Raw genomic sequence first — 20,130 nt, 5'->3', positions numbered from 1 at the left:
ATTAATTCGATTATTGCTCTCTTCATTTCAATTGATGAGAGCATCAATTTAGTAGAAATATTGCTCGCAATAATTAATTTAGAGCTCGGTATAAATAATTTGATGATCTCTTTAATTCAATTGAAGATATCTTTAATTATTTACAATGCTGTTGTATAAGGAATTAATGCGCGCATCAATTCTTTTAAAGAGAGCAGCAATTCCATTAAAGAGACCATTAATTCAATTGTGGATATGTTGAATTGAAGATATCTTTAATTATATAGCTGCTCTCTCTAAAAGAATTATTGTTCTCTTCAAATGAATTAAAGATATCATTAATTCAATTGAAGAGAGCAATAATTGAATCAATGCGCGCATTAAATCCATTATTGCTCTCATCAAATGAATTAATGCGTGCATCAATTCAATTATTGCTCTCATCGATTGATTTAATGCGCGCATTATATCACATTATTGCTCTCTTCAATTGAATTGTAGCGCGCATCAATTCAAATGTTGATATCATTAATTCATTTGAATGGATCATTAATTCAATTAAAGCGCGCACCAATTCAGCAGAAGAATCAATGCTATCATCAATTCATTTAATGCGCGCAATAATTCAGAATTGAAGATATTATTAATTATTTGAAGAGATCTTTAATTAAATTGCTGCGCGCATCAAATGAATTGATGATATCTTCAAATATTTGAAGATACATGTATCTTCAATTATTTGAGTTTATGTTAATTTGATGCTGTTTTAAAGACCTCAACACAACCGAATCGGGAAGTTGATTCCATTAGATGGTGATGTCTACGGGGGAAAAAAATTTATCGATTGAGTAATTTATATTGGTTGAGAAATCTAAGTAATTTTCTAGTAAGTATGTTTATCATTTAAAATTGTCAATTTTGACACACATTAAAAAATGCATGTATTTGCTTCACGTTGAAGACATCACTGCAGAGAACCTGCGACAATGATTTATCGGTTGTTAACTTGAAAGTGTCCTTGCTTATGGTGACAGTTTTATTTTGACCCATGCGTTAAGAACCCTCAATAATATACAGGGATTTAAATACCAATGAACTTATGAATTTAGGGCTATTCCTGTAAGCATTTAACTTTATATCTTCCATCTTCACTATTTGTTCTACTGTTTATGCTATAATTTATTATCATAATATTAGGCAGAAAAACAGTTTTAAAAATTTACTACACTATTGAGTAACCAGTATATCCTGTCATATCTGAAACATGACATTCGTTTTGCATTATGTAAAAATGTCATGTCTTTTGTTTTTGCACACTCTTGTTATGAGCTACAACAGACTTCTTTCTATTTTTATGAGCCCTCCTCAGTTGGTCGTATCTCTCGACTTCTTTGTAAAAAGGAACTAACTCCGGAGCGACACTAGGGGGCACATATATTTCCTGTTCTTCCTCCTCTATTAATCTTGGCGGATTCAAAACTCTATCAATTTCGGCCACAATGTCGGGCCGCTTAATTTTTTTCAGAGCATGCAAGAGATCGTCGAGTTTAGCACGTGTATGATGACGTCGCCAACGCGTCAAAGCCTCCATTGCACGCCCTTCCTTTGGTCCCCGTGCACTTTCGACATTGACAGAGGCAATATCCTTTTCAATCGTTTCAGAACCTCGTTTTGGATGGAAAGGCAAATTTCTGTATAGAAGCATCCAATCCTGGTCTATTTCACGGCAAACTACTCCAATGGATTTTGTCATTTTATCTGAAAAGAAATTAAGAATTAAATTACTGTGAAAGCAATATTTATACAAAATGGATGGAAGTCTTAATTAGACATTTTTAATTTTATAAGCCAATGAAACAAACCGTCTAGTGAACCAAGAAGCTGTGACTGCTTCGGTCCCATGGGAAGACAAAAGTAGATTTTTTCGGCTGCGTCCGTGCTTATTTTATAGCGATGAATCCGCCTGGCTACTTCTAGAGCATTTTCTAGTTCTGTGAATTCATTCTCCCGCTGTTGGCGTTCGATCTTAGCCTGCTTCAGTTCTTGCTTGAACTGTTTAACCTCCCTTTCAATCTTTCTCGAGGCATGTTTTTTATCCCCCATCCACTCCAACTTATGCTCTGCTGCTGCCAACTGTCGCTTGACCAGCGGCATCCTATCCCGAACATAGCGAATTTCTTCTGTAAGCATGTCATATGTTGCATTATAGTCCTCTGGACTAAAGTCGGCTTTGTTTTTTGCTAATTCATCACGTCTGAATTCTTTAAAGTCACACTCTTGTTGCAAATCGCTCTGTAGGTTGAAGAGGTAGTCTTTTTCAATTCGAAGTGCCTCTTCTTTGTCCTTCCATCCCTCGATTTCCGCCTTGGCAGTCTCCAGTTCGATTTCGGAATGGTTAAGTTTATACGTCACCGAATGAAATCGAGTCTTGGCGTCACGCATGCACCGGATCTTTTCCTCTCTATTCCTTTCCATGTCGTCGATATCATTGCGTAAAAAAATGGGGTAATTTTCATCTGCTTGTAGCCATGTCGTCATGATCGCCATAGCAGCACGAATGTTTGTGCATGCGTCTGCGAAAAGGAAGAGAAAGGGCACTTGTTCACATTCATTTTTCTTACAAAATGTGATTACTGGCGCTGTAAACATCGTGTAATGAATGATTCTTTCATGGAAATCCCTCTGTAACTTTTTTACCTTTTCTAGATTGTTTCTAATCGTACTTTTCCACATATTTACTTGTTGTTGGTAGTGAGCTGCAGTTTCCAAATATTCGTCTTTCTCTGGGTCATAAAAACTCACACAATACTTTTCTATTGTAGACAATATCTTAAGACAATAGTCTGAGATTTCTGTGAACTTTTCTGGTACGTATTGTTTGATCTTTGCGTGCATGTCCTTTAGTAACGCGATGTTGTTTGGATCACCTTTGTATCTTTTGGGATCCTGGCCAGCCTTGATGGCATCCTCTATCACTTTTCCTGATGAAAAGTCAAAAATGTTCAACATGCGCATCACAACTTTAATAGGACTTACTAAACGGTCGACCTCATCCTGTATGCTTTTCCCGACTCCATAATAAGCCCTCTCGAGGCGGGAGAGCTTCTTAGCAACCTGTTTTAGTTCGGCGGCGATAATGTTGCGGAGATCTTTCAGGCTACGTGGGGGACTTGTATCCAACATTTGCAAACCAAGCGCCTGACGTTTGTGATGTTTTGGCATTTCGTCCAGTGGCAAAAGGAACGCTGGTTTGGTCACCAACGTGGGCATCCGACACTCCAAAACGGGCCTCGTCTGTTAAAGACAAATTTTAAGAATAAAGGATAAAATATACTCAACTCCATCATATAATAGGGCCTCACTTAATCATTCAGATGTGTGTGAGGGATATGAAGACTTCCTATGACAATTCAATAAAAATTTATATCTTTTGTCCCTACATACGCAATCCAGAGATTAGATGTTAATGCGTATTGCTACAAATTCCACCTTATACATTCACAACAATGTACGACTTCTTAACTATTTATTCAGCGGTTTATAATGCAAAGTGTTTGGTGAATGGAACTATTTGTTTAGTGTAGATAAAGTATGATGGTGCTTAAGATTGTAAGGACAGGCGTCTCTCCTGAGATATCAATGCGAGTAGTATTAGCTGAGACCATTTCCAAAAATTGCACTGCAACCGATTCCAGTGTGACTCAGTAGGCTGGGTCAATTCTAATAGCTTCCTTGTGAATAGGGATATGTAATAATAGGGATATCAATATAGATTTGGAAGTTATAAAGCTATGAAAAGATTATTTCTTGTGTTCAAACGCATGTTTTTGCTTTGATCGTGTCCTATAAGGCAGCAACTGCGAACTCTTTTGTCGAGCAGGGGTCGTGGATGCGATCCATGGCCGAATCATTCAAGCAAAGTATATCGTGAATGCCCCACCCTCTATAGCTTACTATTGAAAGTGTTTGTGGTTCTTCATCTAGAGCTGATGACGTTTCTATGTGTTGTGAAATATTCTAGATGACACGTAAAACATAATTATATACATTGTACCTATACCGATACTGAATGTCAGGTAAAGTATGGACATAATTATATACATAGCCTATACCGATACTGAATGTCAGGTAAAGTATGGACATAATTATATACATTGTACCTATACCGATACTGAATGTCAGGTAAAGTATGGACATAATTATATACATAGCCTATACCGATACTGAATGTCAGGTAAAGTATGGACATAATTATATACATTGTACATATACCGATACTGAATGTCAGGTAAAGTATGGACATAATTATATACATAGCCTATACCGGTACTGAATGTCAGGTAAAGTATGGACATAATTATATACATAGCCTATACCGGTACTGAATGTCAGGTAAAGTATGGACATAATTATATACATTGTACCTATACCGATACTGAATGTCAGGTAAAGTATGGACATAATTATATACATTGTACCTATACCGATACTGAATGTCAGGTAAAGTATGGACATAATTATATACATAGCCTATACCGATACTGAATGTCAGGTAAAGTATGGACATAATTATATACATAGGCCTATACCGATACTGAATGTCAGGTAAAGTATGGACATTTGGAAGTACGCTAGGAACATGCTTAGTTTACTGATGATTACATTTGTATTTATAATTTTAATGAGTATAAAGTAATTTAAATAAATTTTAAAAACTGAGTGTCTTGCACCCAAGATCAAAAAACTCCCAAAACCCGCAACAGACTGTACGTGCTCTCATTAGCCAAATATTTACACGTGTGTCCGTGGAATGAAATAAGAAAATTTCCAATACATCTCTGACATCAATGTTGTCGATGTTCCGTGTAGATTCACGAAATAAATTTTTGTTGTAGTTGTATAGTAGTGTAGTGACTGGATCTGGCGTGGTGCCATTGTGCAAATCTACAAGCTAACTCCAAGGTCATCCGAGTTTAAATGCAGATTTAAATTCTAATGTTAATTATGGTTCGATTTCTTGGTGTCGCGTTTCCGTAATTGCTTTCGAGTACTAAATAGATGACAATTATTAAACGTAGGTTTTTAACTTTCGAATTCAGTGTATGTCTTATTGGTATCTTTGGATTGAAAAGTTCACCGAAGCGTCGACAATGAGGTTTGATTGTCAACAGTTGACTTTCAGATTGTCGGAATGTGTATGAAATTGCCTTATAGTGCGTGTTTGCTTTTAGATATAATCCAATACACAGTGTATCGGCAATGTTGTCTTCGTTTAAACATGTAGGCAAACCTCTCCACCTATCATTATTTATCATTGTTAAATCGAATAAAAACTGCCGATCTTCAGTGCCAATATTTGCGACAGGAAACCGGACTAAAGGAATTTTTGGATTCCAATAGCAAACGATGGCCAATCAATAGCAACGACTAATGATTCATTTGTATCACGTCATTAGTGTAAAATCTACGGAGTTGATACCATAAAAACCTGCTTATTACCAACAAATATCACTATATCAAACATTATGATGTCAAATTAGATAAGCATGGATAATTTACTGTTTGATTTAATTTGAACTACCAATATCATCCAAATCACTTTTCATATGTCAAAATGAAAAGAAAAGAAATTTACTGGGGTAAAAATTTTATATATATATATAAAGCAAAACAAACAATTATAACACCCAACCTTACGTTTACCCCTAGGATCTAAACGATACATGTGATAATCAATTAATTAATATATAAAGCACTAAATAATCACAACTAGGTACTGAAAATTTTCGCCCCAGCCATATATATATGCAGTACGACAGATGACAAGATTTAAGCGGGCTTACCTTGAGATCCATCTTGCTGCCTTCCCGACTGTACAGAAAGTAATTTAAATTCCACTATCTATTTCATTTACTTTTTTGTGACCATACAGTGCAATTTTCACATAAATTTTTATATAAAAAAAAAACAGGTCGATCTTGGCAGGTGACGCAAAAGAAGGGACTCCTTGAGTATCAAACATTTTTACCCGAGGTTTTATCAATCGCGTCCGTTTTGCGGAAAGTCAACATTGGTACAAGAGATTGCGATAGAGTCCCCCGAATCAATACCGTTACCAACAACTTCGCAGCTCTCGTCGATCAATTCAAGTTAATTGTTGATGTCGCCAGTTTTAGTTACAGCATATGAATGAAAACAAAGACGTCTGGGATGACGGTGCGATGTCGAGTCTCATCGGCGGATCCCGTTGTAGAGAGAAGGATGTCTCTACATTCTCTACACTTTAACTCTCCCTCCCCCTAAAAACCTAATTTAGAAACAGGACCAAAATTCTGAATGTATCTTTTTGTTGTTGTAAACTTATACATGCAGTGTTCCAGCCGCAGGTTGTAGTGGATCAGCTTGAAATTAGAACAGAGGCATTTTTCATTCACTAACAACGGTTTAAAGGTTACGTAAAAAAAAAATATGATGCCGCGAATGTATGTAAAGCAGGCCCACAGCCAGCATCGCTTGTTTAACCGATGGCAACATTAAATCTCGATTATGGTCCCACCCTGCCCCTGGTGGTTATGAATCTACATTACAGAAGGATCCCTGCATATGAAATTGACACAGTGCAGCCTTGTGGTTCTTCAGAAGACACTTTTCATAGGCTTTTCCGATGTAAACTCTAAAACCAACTTGTGACCTTACCCTGAAACCAAGGGGGTGATGATGTGAAGAAACAGGAATCTATGTATAGTACACGAGTAAAGGTTGTATATATCTATTTGGTATAATTTCAAAGGCATTCCTGTATATTTACATTCCTCCTTTTTCAGTTGTAAACTTTGCGTTAATTTCTCATAAAAGTAGCTACATTTCATTTTGACAGCCTATGTCCAAGAGAAATACAGATATAAGGAATGAAATGTCCAAGTTGTTGGTAAATGTATTATGGGGGACACAAAATTAATGGCAACTAACGTCGAGAGAAAAAGAAATAGAATGTTTTCAGCGAGGTTTGATGGTTTGCTGATAGAAACTGTACTTTACAAGACTTCATTGGAGTTCACGGAGCCCGTGCTTATATTGACCTGTATGAAAATATCCCTGTTGTCAGTGCCTTTTTATAATCTTTGTTGATGTCATCCGTGTACAGTCACTCTGCGCGACACATTTCAATAGACACCAGTGGTATTATGTAATGTATAGTAAATAACTAAGTGCACTTTTGTCGATTCTCCACTCCTCAGGTTTAATTCTATAGGCATTTTACTTTCTAACATCCGCTACTTCCATATTTGAATAAATAATGTTTATATTTACTAATGTGTCGCTAGTGACATTCCTATGCCGATTTAAATGAATTATATTTTTCGATAAAACAAGTTCAGTTACAGGTTATAGATACAAGGAAGAAATTTCTGGGTTGCTTGGATTATAAAGGATATAAAACAATTGGAAAATCGGATGATGGTACAAATTACAACGAACCTACACATTTATTCCCTAAACGCGAGTCCTCTGCATGGGGGAAATTGTCACACGCCATCCAATACAAGCTGTTCGACTTGAATACGGGTCATAACTTGACATATTCCACGGCAAAATCACCTATTTAAAAAAAATCAGAGACATCCATTTGTCTTCTTATCTCGGATGACAATTTAAACAAGAGGCCAACAGGCCTTTTCGGTCACCTGAGTATTAGTTAAAAGCACCACTTGCCTCAAGGCTATGAAATATATAATAAGTTACCTATTCTGCACATTTACAACGTATCAGCTGCACGAGCTGGAGAGGGCGTTCGAAAAATCTCACTACCCGATGTATCTAAACTAAATTCTAATACTCTGCAGCAGTATAAAACAAGAGGTACTGTGAGCAATGCTCACTAAGAATACCCCCCGCTTACCCCAATCTCCCAAAGGGTGTTGGTAATAGGTAAAACTTCAGTATTATGATCCAAAAGGTATCTAGGAACACAGCATCTCCATGCGATGAAAAAAGCCGTTAAAGAATTTAAATGGAAACCATATTGCTACTTTGATGTCCAGTGTGCGTGACCTTTGACCTTTTGACCCCAAAATCGATAGGGAACATCTTCATCCCATGGGTAGTCCATATGTATGATATGGTGACTGTAGGTGGAAAGGATAACGCTTTAGAGCCCGGAAACCACATTGCTACTTCGATGTCCAGTGCGCTTGACCTTTCACCTTTTGACCCCAAAATCGATAGGGAACAACTTCATCCCATGGGTAGTCCATATATATGATATGGTGACGGTAGGTGGAAAGGATAATGCTTTAGAGCCCGGAAACCATTGCGTCTACAGACGGACGGACAGACAGACGGACACCCGATTCCAGTATACCCCCCCCCCCCCCCCCACAACTTGTTGCGGGGGGTATAACAAGGTGTGTTCTTAACCACCACCCCTCACCCTGAAAGTACGTATTCATTCCGACGAAAGACTTAACAATTTTAATAATGTTATATCAACACTATATGACTATTTTGGACCCTCCCTAGAATTAGAACCCAGGGGTTGCGAAATTTACAATCTTGGCACATTCTTTTCTGTCTTTCTTAAATATGCATTTAGATTTTATACAACATCAGCAAAATGAAAGAAGCCTTTCAAATAATAAAGGCAATAATCACTTTGATAATTTTGAGCCCACCTTGGAACCAAAACCCCTACCCGTGGGATCATGAAATTTACAATATTGGTAAAGGGCTACCTGCTTCACTTAAATATTCGCTTATGCATTTAGATTTTATACAGCATCAGCAAAATGAAAGATGTCTTTCAAATAATATAGGCAATAATCACTTTGATAATTTTGAGCCCACCTTGGAACCAAAACCCCTACCCGTGGGATCATGAAATTTACAATATCGGTAAAGGGCTACCTGCTTCACCTAAATATCCGCTTATGCATTTAGATTTTATACAGCATCAGCAAAATGAAAGATGTCTTTCAAATAATATAGGCAATAATCACTTTGATAATTTTGAGCCCACCTTGGAACCAAAACCCCTACCCGTGGGATCATGAAATTTACAATATTGGTAAAGGACTACCAGCTTCACCTAAATATCCGCTTACTTTCAATGTAGTCTCAACAACAGTACAATTAATGTTATTTTAAAATATTTTACACAGAAACACTATACCAAGTCTGGCCCTGGGATCATGAAACATTTTAAGCTTTTTAAGATTTTAAGTCAAATCTGAATATTGCGATGAAATGATTAAAGAAGTCAATCATTCACAAATAAAATTGTTATTCAATATTGCTTCATCAAATTTCTAGTGTCTGCAAATTAAAAGTTTCAATTCAAAAGTAATGAACATATTACAGATGATTTAAATTTTGTTACATGATCCCGGGGCCAGGAGTTAGAACCTTTACCCCGAGGATCACGAAATATTTGGTAGAGGCCCTCCAACAGGGGTGCCGTAGTCCTGAAATTTACACACACACCCTTGTCCTAAAGATGCTTCATACCAAATTTGAAAAGAATTGAAATGGTAGTTATAAGTTATCAAGAATGAGATAAAAATGTTCAATTGTTAACGCACGGTCATCTTCGCAAGCCAAGTGTCCGATTCGCTTACTCTCATCTAGAGAGTAAGCGAATCGGACACTTGGCTTGCGAAGATGACGCACGGCGAACGATTGATAAATTGATTGTATATTGTTTAACGTCCCTTTCGAGAATTTTTCACTCATGTGGAGACGTCACCATTGCCGGTGAAGGGCTGCGAAGTTTAGACTCATGCTCGGCGCTTACGGCCTTGAGCAGGGAGGGATCTTTATCGTTCCACACCTGATGTGACACAGGACCTCGGTTTTTGCACGGCGAACGACGACGGACGTAGACCAATTGACAATAATGCAGTCATTTCAAAGTTGAAAAATATCATTCATATATCGTTTTTAATTATATTAGAGAGGAATAAGATGATTTGGGGTGAGAAATTTTTTCCCCATCAAAATGAGCTTTACTATAAAATGACGATAATTAATAACTTGCGCAACGTAAACTATTCGACTTCACCACAGATGAAAGGTCGAAATGTTTAGTTAATTCAACTCTCGGACATCTTCGGTATTATGTTGGCTTTGTTGTTTCATCGGATGATGAAGGCAAAACGCATTGCAGAAAAAAATCAGGTACTAAAAAAAAACCCGGATCGAACTAGTTTGCAACATACATGTATTCATTGTCCTTGATGAAAGCAATGCCAATTTCAAAAGAAGTATTGGAGAAAAGATTTGAACAGTGAAAGTAAATAATGAAACCACTGCGCGCATGGTCGGGAAGAAAATAATGGCGTCGGTAAGTTTTGACATCGAGTTCATCGACGGAAAATATAAAAGTAAGGATGTATCTCACTATATGGTACAGATCCAACTATTGCACATGACTTGCTAATACGATAGTCACGCGGTCAGCACTCGGCTCGTTTCAGAAAAGACAGACTGTCTTTTGAAACATTTTAATTTATATCTCTACATCCGTAGTTTTTTATATGCATATTTCTGAATTAGTTTTTTTTTTTAATTTCATTTTATTCATAGAATACCGCAGTATTGATATCTTTTTTAAAATCTAACATAAAAATGGAGCCCTATGTACCTTTAAAGAAAAGGTTTTATAAAGGATAAAAAAAACCAAACCAACAGGTCACAAATGTTCTAATTAAACCATACGAGTGTCGCCTGATAGTGTTGGTTATTCTGAGGCTAAGAACAAAAATGTTTGGTGAACGATAAATAAGATGTTCCTGCTTACCTTCCCGCATCCCTTCCGGTTCCGAAAATCAATCAAATCTTTCATGTATAACGGTTTAGTTCACAGATAGTGAAATTTTAGACAAATCTTGCCCCGACCAATAACAGATTCAGTAATTACGAAGCGAAAGTATAAAAAGGAAGAGCCATTTAAAAACCTAGTTTTTTTCATTGTTCGTTTCTCATTCATTTCATGGATGGTTGGTGTTTCCACTGTTAATTGCTTTGCTAACTTGGGAGACACAATTCATCGCGTTTATAATGGCGGTACATATACGTTACCGAATCCATTCACGCTTCTTCTACTAACAAGGGTATTGTCTGTGCTTAACATAGTCTATAACAATTAGAAATCTAATGATTATTCACGTGCGCGGATCCTGCGTGGTAGTTAGTGCAATGCGAGTGTCGAACCCCAGAAGTTAAGGGTTTAGAATTTCACACACTTTTCTGAATGCATTTTATCAATAATCTGAAATAACCCAGTTAGAGTATATTTACATCTTTGTTCAACGGAACGAGAGATATAGAGAGAGATAGAGAGAATGAATTCTAGTCTTCTGTAACATTTTTGCACCTTCTTTTTGCTGTCTATATCTTTCTTTTTCCGTTTTTTCTTCAAGTTCTGTTTAGTGTGGACCTCGTCCATGCTGAGGTACCCGGCATCCTCGTCCCGAGGTTTCCTGACGTAGGTATCGTCCAAACTCGCATAGCCTCGATCATCTCCGTCAGTGTCGTAAAAGGTTTCTGTGTCCGTTTCTAACTGTAACCATTGCAACGAACAATAACTACTTTTAAAATAAAAACAAATCCTTGAAAATCACGTTTGAGATAAGTGTGTGATATATATATATATAGAGAGAGAGAAAGAGAGAGAGAGAGAGAGAGACTCAGACTCACCTGGGGTCGCAATGTTTGCTTAAAACAACTTTCCACTATTTCAAGGTCCATTTTGGATTCTACTGCTACTCAACCTTGCATATCACGTAGTTTTATTAGCAATAAGTTCCCAATTTAGAAATACATATATGTACTTAAAATTTGAAATCTCATAATCTGATCGTAAGGTCAACGCATGCTCTTATAAAATTTATATTTATTTTTACGAGTGCAAATTAACAGCTTAACATAATCTCATTGAATGGAACGTGTCAAAGAATCGCCCTGAATAAAATGTCAATATATAACACATTTAAAAAAATAATAAATCCTCCCATTAATGAAGGGCAACTCTAATTTGCTGGAACTCTTGCATGAATTTCTACTGGAATGGGCCATCTTGCATAAGGATAAGGTATGTATATCAAGAAATCGGACATGTGCCATGAATCAATTAAAATAGTTTTAGAAACTCTTTTCCATGAATGAAAATGATAACTCTAAGCTTCAATATCAACTTTATTGAACGGGTACAAAACAACGTATATTGATTGCATTCGACAGCAAATAATGTATCTAACATAATATACCCATATATTACAACAATATCATTTGAACGAGTATGTATCTTAACAAAATGTGGTAAAAATAACAGTAGAAATAATACATGAACACTGCCATAGCATTTTGATAAATGAACAAACAATATGAGTACATACTGACACACACACTACTGATTTACTTATACATTATATATCTGATGTACATGTTTATGGCAGTATTGTTTGCACGTACACTAACAGTCAATTCCTACACTAATGAAAGTCTATACAGCGCAGAAGACCATAGATTGGAAAGGATCAACGCTAAATCCTTCATCCATATTTACAAAGAGCGCTTTTTACTAGTGCGGCGGGATTTATATTCTAATTACGCTCTTCAACAATATGATAAATCTATTAGTTTTGTGCGTTTGATGCCTCTTTAGCAAGACTAGGGTAGTTTTAATCAATCAGTGTTAGAATTTGTTCTATTGGCCTACATAAATACTGATGTTGAAGACTAGATTATCAAAATACGATCGTAGGGTATTATGCAAGTGGTTTGGGCTCAGCGGAATGCGGGCTTGTGGCGGGTTGTTCCGAGGATTCGTCTATCCGTGTCTGTTTTAATGTAGCAAAGATATCCCGGAACAGAGACTTGTAGTGAGGGAGACTGGTGTCCTGTTCTGATGAGGACGCAGCGTCAGAAGTGTTAGTCGTCTTCTGCATTTTCAGCAGGGTCTGTACCTCTTTATGAGAAACCGCCAACTGTTTGTGGAGAGCTTCGTCGAAAGTCTCACTCTCGTGGAAACTACTGGGCCGCTTGCTTTTATTTTGTAGAAGATCTTCGTACTTCTTGAACAAGTTTTTGTATTGTGTTTCCAGTTCGTCCAGGATAGATACTGTGCTGGTATCCTGGTCATCGACAGGAGAGACCTCCTGGATATCAGGGACGATTTTGTTCAAAGACTCTGTGCTTCCGTACACACTTCCTCCACTTTCCAATCGGACCAGTTTTCCTGCGCCGACCTGCGGTTCATCTGGTTCTATCTCCTTTTCAATAGCTGTTTTAAGCTCCACTAAGTCATTGGAACACTGTTTACAGTATTTACCAAGATTCAATTTTTGTCGCTGTATCTCAAACTTTAGATAACTGTTCTCTTTCACGTTTTCCTCTAGTGACCTGGCTTTCTTTTCCAGACCAGCGTTTTCATCCCAGAGTAACGACACTTCCGTTTCAAGGTCTTCCTTCTTTCTCCTGTCTATTAGCGCCTGCGCTTTGAGCTGTTTGACAGCTTCCTGGAGACTCTTTATCTCCTGTTCGTAAGGATTTAGAGGTAGTTTTTTGAATTGATTGTTGTATGTCCAGTGGCAGTCTTCGTTTAGGATATCTTTAAGATAGGAATTCCTTTCCTTCTCACGGAGACTGGCCAAACTCACTGCGCGTCGATTATCTTGTTTCTGTTGCTTTTGCTTCAAACGCTTTTCTTCTGCTTTCATGTCTTCCACCTTTTTTTCCAAATCGTCACATTTTTCTTCCAACTGTAAAACGGTATTCATCAACCTAAGAGAATACACTGATATAAAAACTGTGTCCTCAGCTATCTAGCCATAACAGTGGCGAAGGAAGAATTTACTCATCATATATCTCTATCCAGTATATTTGATTATACCAGTCGAAAACACTTACTTCTCTATTCTTTGCTTATCGGTCTTGGCGTCTATATGGAGTCTCTGGTTTGTCTTTTCCAGTTCCTGTGAGGTTCTGTCCATCTCCTCGTAGATGCGCATGCGTGACTCGCTGCTATCTCTGACTGTCTCCAACTGCCGTGTAATGTACTTGAGAAAAGAAATTATTATGCATTATGGAGAGTTTCAAATGGAATGGAAGTGCAATCATACCATAAGACATCTGATCATATTATACAGGTGGCGAAAGTGAAGATTATACTATTTTAAATACATCCTATTTCTATTCAATCACGGACACCTGATGCACCTGCTCCTGATAACGCAAAACACTTGGATCTAATGTAGAGTACTGGCTACATGGGTGATACGATCAAACAGTTTCGCGCTAACAGGAGCGGGTGCGTCAATTTTATATAATGACTTGTTAAAGCACTTCATAGTGATACAAATTCTATGATTTTTTGTGCGTTTTCTTCTTGGAATGATAAAAACTGTGTTTTGTTTGCAAATCAGAGATTTTAAAGTCCCCTATAACTTGATGCACGATATAAATATCTAATAAAATGTGCTAAAAGATTCAGATAGACGTTCTAATTTTTAAAAATAAATACTATTTTAAAAAATTAAAAACATAATTTGTTAATATTTTTTAAATCTACGAATAAGAAACATGTAAATCAGGGGAGGGGGGGGGGGGGGTCAGACAAATATATTTTAAAAAGAAATTGAAATGAAATGGCAAATATTCAGAAATATTAAGCTTTTTTAATTTAAACAAAACCCGATCGGAAAAGTTCATAAAATTAGCAACAATTTAATCATTTATTTTTTGTGATTTCTATCAATTTTGATCGGGAATTTTTTCTATGGTTTGAATCTAATATATATAAAATGGCGATATATCTGAAATTTGGTCATTTTTGTTTCAATTTCTTTTAAAAATATATATGTGTCTAATATATTTTGTTTCCAAATGACATGTTTCTTGAAGATTCTAGCCGTAGATTTAAAAAAAAAAAATTAACAAATAACAGTAATACATCCGTCTTTTTGGCATGTTTTATTAGATACTCATATCATGCATCAAATAACATAGAAATCTGGACTATAAATTCTCGTATCTGCAAACTAAACACCTTTTATATCAATCTGGGGAAAAACTTCATATAAAATAATTCTGAGCTTGTATCACCCTTTCGATGGTGAAATCATACTTCATATGAGGTGCTTTAAACAACCATTAAATAAGATTTTGGTGTAACGAGCCCCCTTAACAAAAAGACATAATAAATTTAGATACAATAAATAATTTGGTTACTTCCACCATCATGTGGTTGTTTCTGAGTGGATTTATGTAAACGTGAACATGTCGTGTTGTTACATCCATGTCTAATCACATTGCCAAACTAATGGACAGAACAGGGAAATATTCCATCGTCCTAGAAACCAGGTAATGATGACTGGGTCAGTTTTGAGTCACTCCAAAGTTGGTTCACATATATTCTATATATAAAATGGCCAGCTCTAAGGCAAACATACTCTATTTAATATTTAATTTACCTCAATTTCCATGTTTTGTTCATTGTTGATTTGCTGAAGATAAATGACTTGAGCTTCTAGTTCTCGATTTCTCTCCAGTAAGGCCTTTCCCAATTCCGCGGCCAACTGTAGGTCTAAAAAAAAAATTAGAGAGAAATAAAACAAAGATGCCCCTGCTTTGATTGTAAATGCTGTTTTTCTTCTTCTGTTCTTTTTAACCCTCTCCACTCATTATATCATTACTTTTAAGAAAATGATAATCTTCATTGTCAGATATCCTACGAGTATTATAGTTTATTAAATTATAATAACCTTGGAATTACTAGGGCTGAAACGATTCACCGAAATATCGATACTGTTCAATATAAACGCTCAATTCAATATTCGATTCATTGCCTCGATTTTCGAACTGTTTGCTTTGAGGTTGACGAAAATAATAATAAACTGTATCAGTTCAAACTACAGCGAACAGGCATCTCACTGTTTGGCAGTTTTGCTTTTAAAATTATGATTTTGAATCTTGATAATTAATTTTTTCTTCAATGTTATTAATGGTTTCTTCTGTAAATTGTATTGTATTGAAAGTATTGAATCCTGGCATAAGTATTGCAATATGTATCGTATCGTGAAGGGGGCGTATCGTTTCAGCCCTCGGAATTACAAACCATCAATACACCAGTAAATTCATAAATATTACTAACAAAATAAGTCTCACAGTCTAAAGGGGAAAAAAGGAGGGGAGGGGGGGGGGGGAGGCAGATCAAGTGTTTCATAGTTCCAGAACATAACACATAAAAACAAAATTGTATAGAATACTGTACAAATGTAGTTGTAAAACACAGCATGTATAATTGTAACATAAAACAGACACGTGGTCATGTTATATAGTGTACTACTTGTCATATGGGGAAATTACAGATATAGATTTATGTACAGTGAATCAGCACTCCATAACAGAAAAACATAATGGATGTATATTTTTTTCTAAGGTCAACCACGGTAGATATGTGATGTGAACCCAACAACTGGATTAATTTAAATGTACTTGATGATATGTAATAATATTCATCAATATATGTTATGTATTTTCTTTTTAATAGAGAATATCTATGACAGACTAGGACAAAATGAAATTCATCTTCCACTTCTTTGGAGGCACAAACTCCACATAATTTTTTTTGCTATGGTACCTTAAAAGAACAGTTTCACACTCCCCCCCCCCTTTTTTTTTTTTTGTTTTTCATTATTATTGATCAAAATCTACTGTCTAATGTTTCACAAAAAATTAAGGTTATACATTATCACAGAAGCTCATTTTAGTTTATTATTATTTGTTTTGTAAACAAAGATTGCGGTATGTTATTGTTTACAATGTTTTCAAAAGGAATGGATATCTATTTAAGTTTATCATATCTATCACATTACAAGTATTCTTTAAGTAAAATGTGTCATCTAAAAGTTTAAATTTGTGACTGTGCAAAGTCAAGATGCTTTATATCACAGAATTAACATCTCACTGGTTTCTTTGTTAACATAAAAAAAACAGGAGTTTTTGTTTACAAAACAGAGTTAATGCTAAAATATTGCTTTTATTCTTGCATTCAGAAAAGTCAAAATTTTCTCTGTTAACATTAAATGAGTAATAGTTATAATTTTTAACATAAAAAATGAAAAACATTTTTTTTAAAAATCGTGAACCAGTCCCTTTAATGAAGCTAAGTTTTTCAAATATCTTTCATAAACGGATTTTATCACTTAATCAAATACTGAAATTGATAGCAGATCCAGGCTATTGTTTACATCATACTGAAATACTACTATGTAGGCCTATGTTGTCCGGAATGTTTACTTGCAGCTACATGAATATGACCCTTCTTCATGTTTATTTTTTTCCTTTGTATTACAGATTAAACATTCTTATCATTATCTCCCGATCCCTTTATTACAGATTTAATGTTATCATTATTTCTACTACACTCCATTGATAGCTCTTGAGTAACTGTACTACACAAAACATGTACCGTGTGGAGGATTTCTCTCTGTGAGGGATGAAGCATGATTCATCGTATTGATTTTTCGGAAATTATTCCTACATCGACTGGCTGGTTACAGCTAAAACTAAATTTGATCAATATAAAACGTGGCGCGCTACCGGATTGTAACACGTATAAAAAATACCGACATCAACGAATGCCATTAATACTCATCCTAACACGTGTACCTGCCATATTTTCCAAACTGTACAGTGTATAATTGATAATATATTCTCAAAATAATTCTGATCATGCCCCACGCTTCTGGATCCCCCACCTTCCTTACCGTTCTGATACCAATCCTCGTCTTGCTGATCGTCCTGAACCTCTAAGTCGTCGTCCATGGTTTATCCTAGGTTATCGTCTGTTTATATATTTTCCATCTACGTGAATTGCCCCCTTCGCAAGGCCTCATTCCACTATGCACTATCCTTACCACAACACTACGGGTTGCAGTACGTCATTATACGTGGCGAAACATATCAAATCTGACATACAGGTCACGTCACATGATCCGTCACGTGACTATATGTGACTAAAATGGGGGATCGTCTTGTCCTGCAAGTACAGGGGACGGGGGAAACTATATTATGATTTCTTTTGGTACTAAATCAGACTAACGTGGTTATCACGCTTTCTTGCAATAAAACAAAACTGAAAATATAAATGAAATGGGGATAAAATCGCAATTTTTCGGAAGAGAGCAGAACTGTTTATTGCTTTACAGAGGGGAAATGAAATAGACCACCTTTCACCAGAGATCTTTGGTCTATCTCTGCACTTTATTTTCTTTTTATTTATCTATTTATCCATATTTTGGAGTATTCTTTACTCACACTTTGATTATAATTTTTTTTACACACGATTTCCACTGAACCTATCCTGAAAAGAAAATCTGTAAAACCGGAGGAATGCTACACCAGAGAAATTTGATATGGCTGAAAAGTGGAGGATATGTGCAACAATATTTTGAAATTGAAAACTTTCAAATTTACTTTATTTAGTCAAAAAAGCAGTTTTAGTAGAAAGCGAAAAAAATGCAAAATCCCTGCTGGACTGGAGCCCACAACCTACAGTTCTGCAGTCGCAATGCTAACCTACTGAGCTCCTCCGCTAGACAATAATCTTTGAAATGAAGAGTCAAATATTCCTGATAGTTATATTTTCTTAGAGTCGTGTATCTAAGTACTAACTAGTAAATTATATATTACATTACCGTTTAAGGGTATCCTCAAAGAAAATCAGTTAACCTTCATCCTTAAAGTCGTGCATCTTTTAGTAAATGATACACTACATTACTGTTAAGGGATGGATGTTAACAGAGTTCTTGGAAAGAGTGGATCTCTTAGTAGATAACCAGTCGTGGTGACTCGACGTTTACAGTATACACTATAAGGGTGTAAATGGGGGGGGGGGGGTCGTGGTGACTCGATGGTTACAGTATACACTAAGGGTGTAAATGGGGGGGGGGGGTCGTGGTGACTCGACAGTTACAGTATACACTAAGGGTGTAAATGGGGGGTCGCGGTGACTCGACAGTTACAGTATACACTAAGGGTGTAAATGGGGGGGGGGGGGGTCGTGGTGACTCGATGGTTACAGTATACACTAAGGGTGTAAATGGGAGGTCGCGGTGACTCGATGGTTACAGTATACACTAAGGGTGTAAATGGGTGGTCGTGGTGACTCGACAGTTACAGTATACACTAAGGGTGTAAATGGGAGGTCGTGGTGACTCGATGGTTACAGTATACACTAAGGGTGTAAATGGGGGGTGGGGTCGTGGTGACTCGATGGTTACAGTATACACTAAGGATGTAAATGGGAGGTCGCAGTGACTCGATGGTTACAGTATACACTAAGGGTGTAAATGGGGGGTCGCGGTGACTCGACAGTTACAGTATACACTAAGGGTGTAAATGGGGGGTGGGGGGGGTCGTGGTGACTCGATGGTTACAGTATACACTAAGGGTGTAAATGGAGGTCGTGGTGACTCGATGGTTACAGTATACACTAAGGGTGTAAATGGGGGGGGGGGGGTCGTGGTGACTCGATGGTTACAGTATACACTAAGGGTGTAAATGGGAGGTCGTGGTGACTCGACAGTTACAGTATACACTAAGGGTGTAAATGGGGGGTGGGGGTGGGGTCGTGGTGACTCGATGGTTACAGTATACACTAAGGGTGTAAATGGGAGGTCGTGGTGACTCGACAGTTACAGTATACACTAAGGGTGTAAATGGGGGGTGGGGGTGGGGTCGTGGTGACTCGATGGTTACAGTATACACTAAGGGTGTAAATGGGAGGTCGTGGTGACTCGACAGTTACAGTATACACTAAGGGTGTAAATGGGGGGTGGGGGTGGGGTCGTGGTGACTCGATGGTTACAGTATACACTAAGGATGTAAATGGGAGGTCGCGGTGACTCGATGGTTACAGTATACACTAAGGATGTAAATGGGAGGTCGCGGTGACTCGATGGTTACAGTATACACTAAGGGTGTAAATGGGGGGTCGCGGTGACTCGACGGTTACAGTATACACTAAGGGTGTAAATGGGGGGTCGCGGTGACTCGACAGTTACAGTATACACTAAGGGTGTAAATGGGGGGGGGGGGGGTGTCGTGGTGACTCGATGGTTACAGTATACACTAAGGGTGTGATTGGGAGGT

General features: G+C 37.0%; 2 protein-coding genes across 4 annotated transcripts; both read right to left on the bottom strand.

Annotated features, from left to right (window-relative positions):
- Positions 1-1,133: 1,133 nt before the first annotated feature.
- Positions 1,134-11,921, bottom strand: LOC130053975 (uncharacterized). 3 transcript variants are annotated; one of them, XM_056161821.1, is made up of 4 exons: positions 11,674-11,921; positions 11,351-11,536; positions 1,842-3,273; positions 1,134-1,737 (listed from the first exon to the last, which is right to left on the bottom strand). In XM_056161821.1, the coding sequence occupies exons 1-4, from the start codon at positions 11,722-11,724 to the stop codon at positions 1,274-1,276; spliced, it is 2,133 nt and encodes a 710-aa protein (XP_056017796.1). In that variant the 5' UTR covers positions 11,725-11,921; the 3' UTR covers positions 1,134-1,273. The 3 variants fall into 3 exon arrangements, with proteins under 3 accessions (XP_056017796.1, XP_056017797.1, XP_056017798.1); XM_056161822.1 differs by lacking the exons at positions 11,351-11,536; positions 11,674-11,921 and adding an exon at positions 10,775-10,961; XM_056161823.1 differs by lacking the exons at positions 11,351-11,536; positions 11,674-11,921 and adding an exon at positions 5,823-7,011.
- A 237-nt stretch (positions 11,922-12,158) lies between these two features.
- LOC130053976 (cerebellar degeneration-related protein 2-like) lies at positions 12,159-17,964 on the bottom strand. Its single transcript, XM_056161824.1, has 4 exons — positions 17,745-17,964; positions 15,447-15,559; positions 13,885-14,033; positions 12,159-13,758 (listed from the first exon to the last, which is right to left on the bottom strand). The coding sequence occupies exons 1-4, from the start codon at positions 17,800-17,802 to the stop codon at positions 12,744-12,746; spliced, it is 1,335 nt and encodes a 444-aa protein (XP_056017799.1). The 5' UTR covers positions 17,803-17,964; the 3' UTR covers positions 12,159-12,743.
- Between the last annotated feature and the right edge of the window lie 2,166 nt (positions 17,965-20,130).

The sequence above is a fragment of the Ostrea edulis genome, chromosome 4 (assembly GCF_947568905.1).
Source record: "Ostrea edulis chromosome 4, xbOstEdul1.1, whole genome shotgun sequence".
Taxonomy (NCBI): Eukaryota; Metazoa; Mollusca; class Bivalvia; order Ostreida; family Ostreidae; genus Ostrea; species Ostrea edulis.
This window is presented reverse-complemented; position numbering and strand designations above follow the sequence as displayed.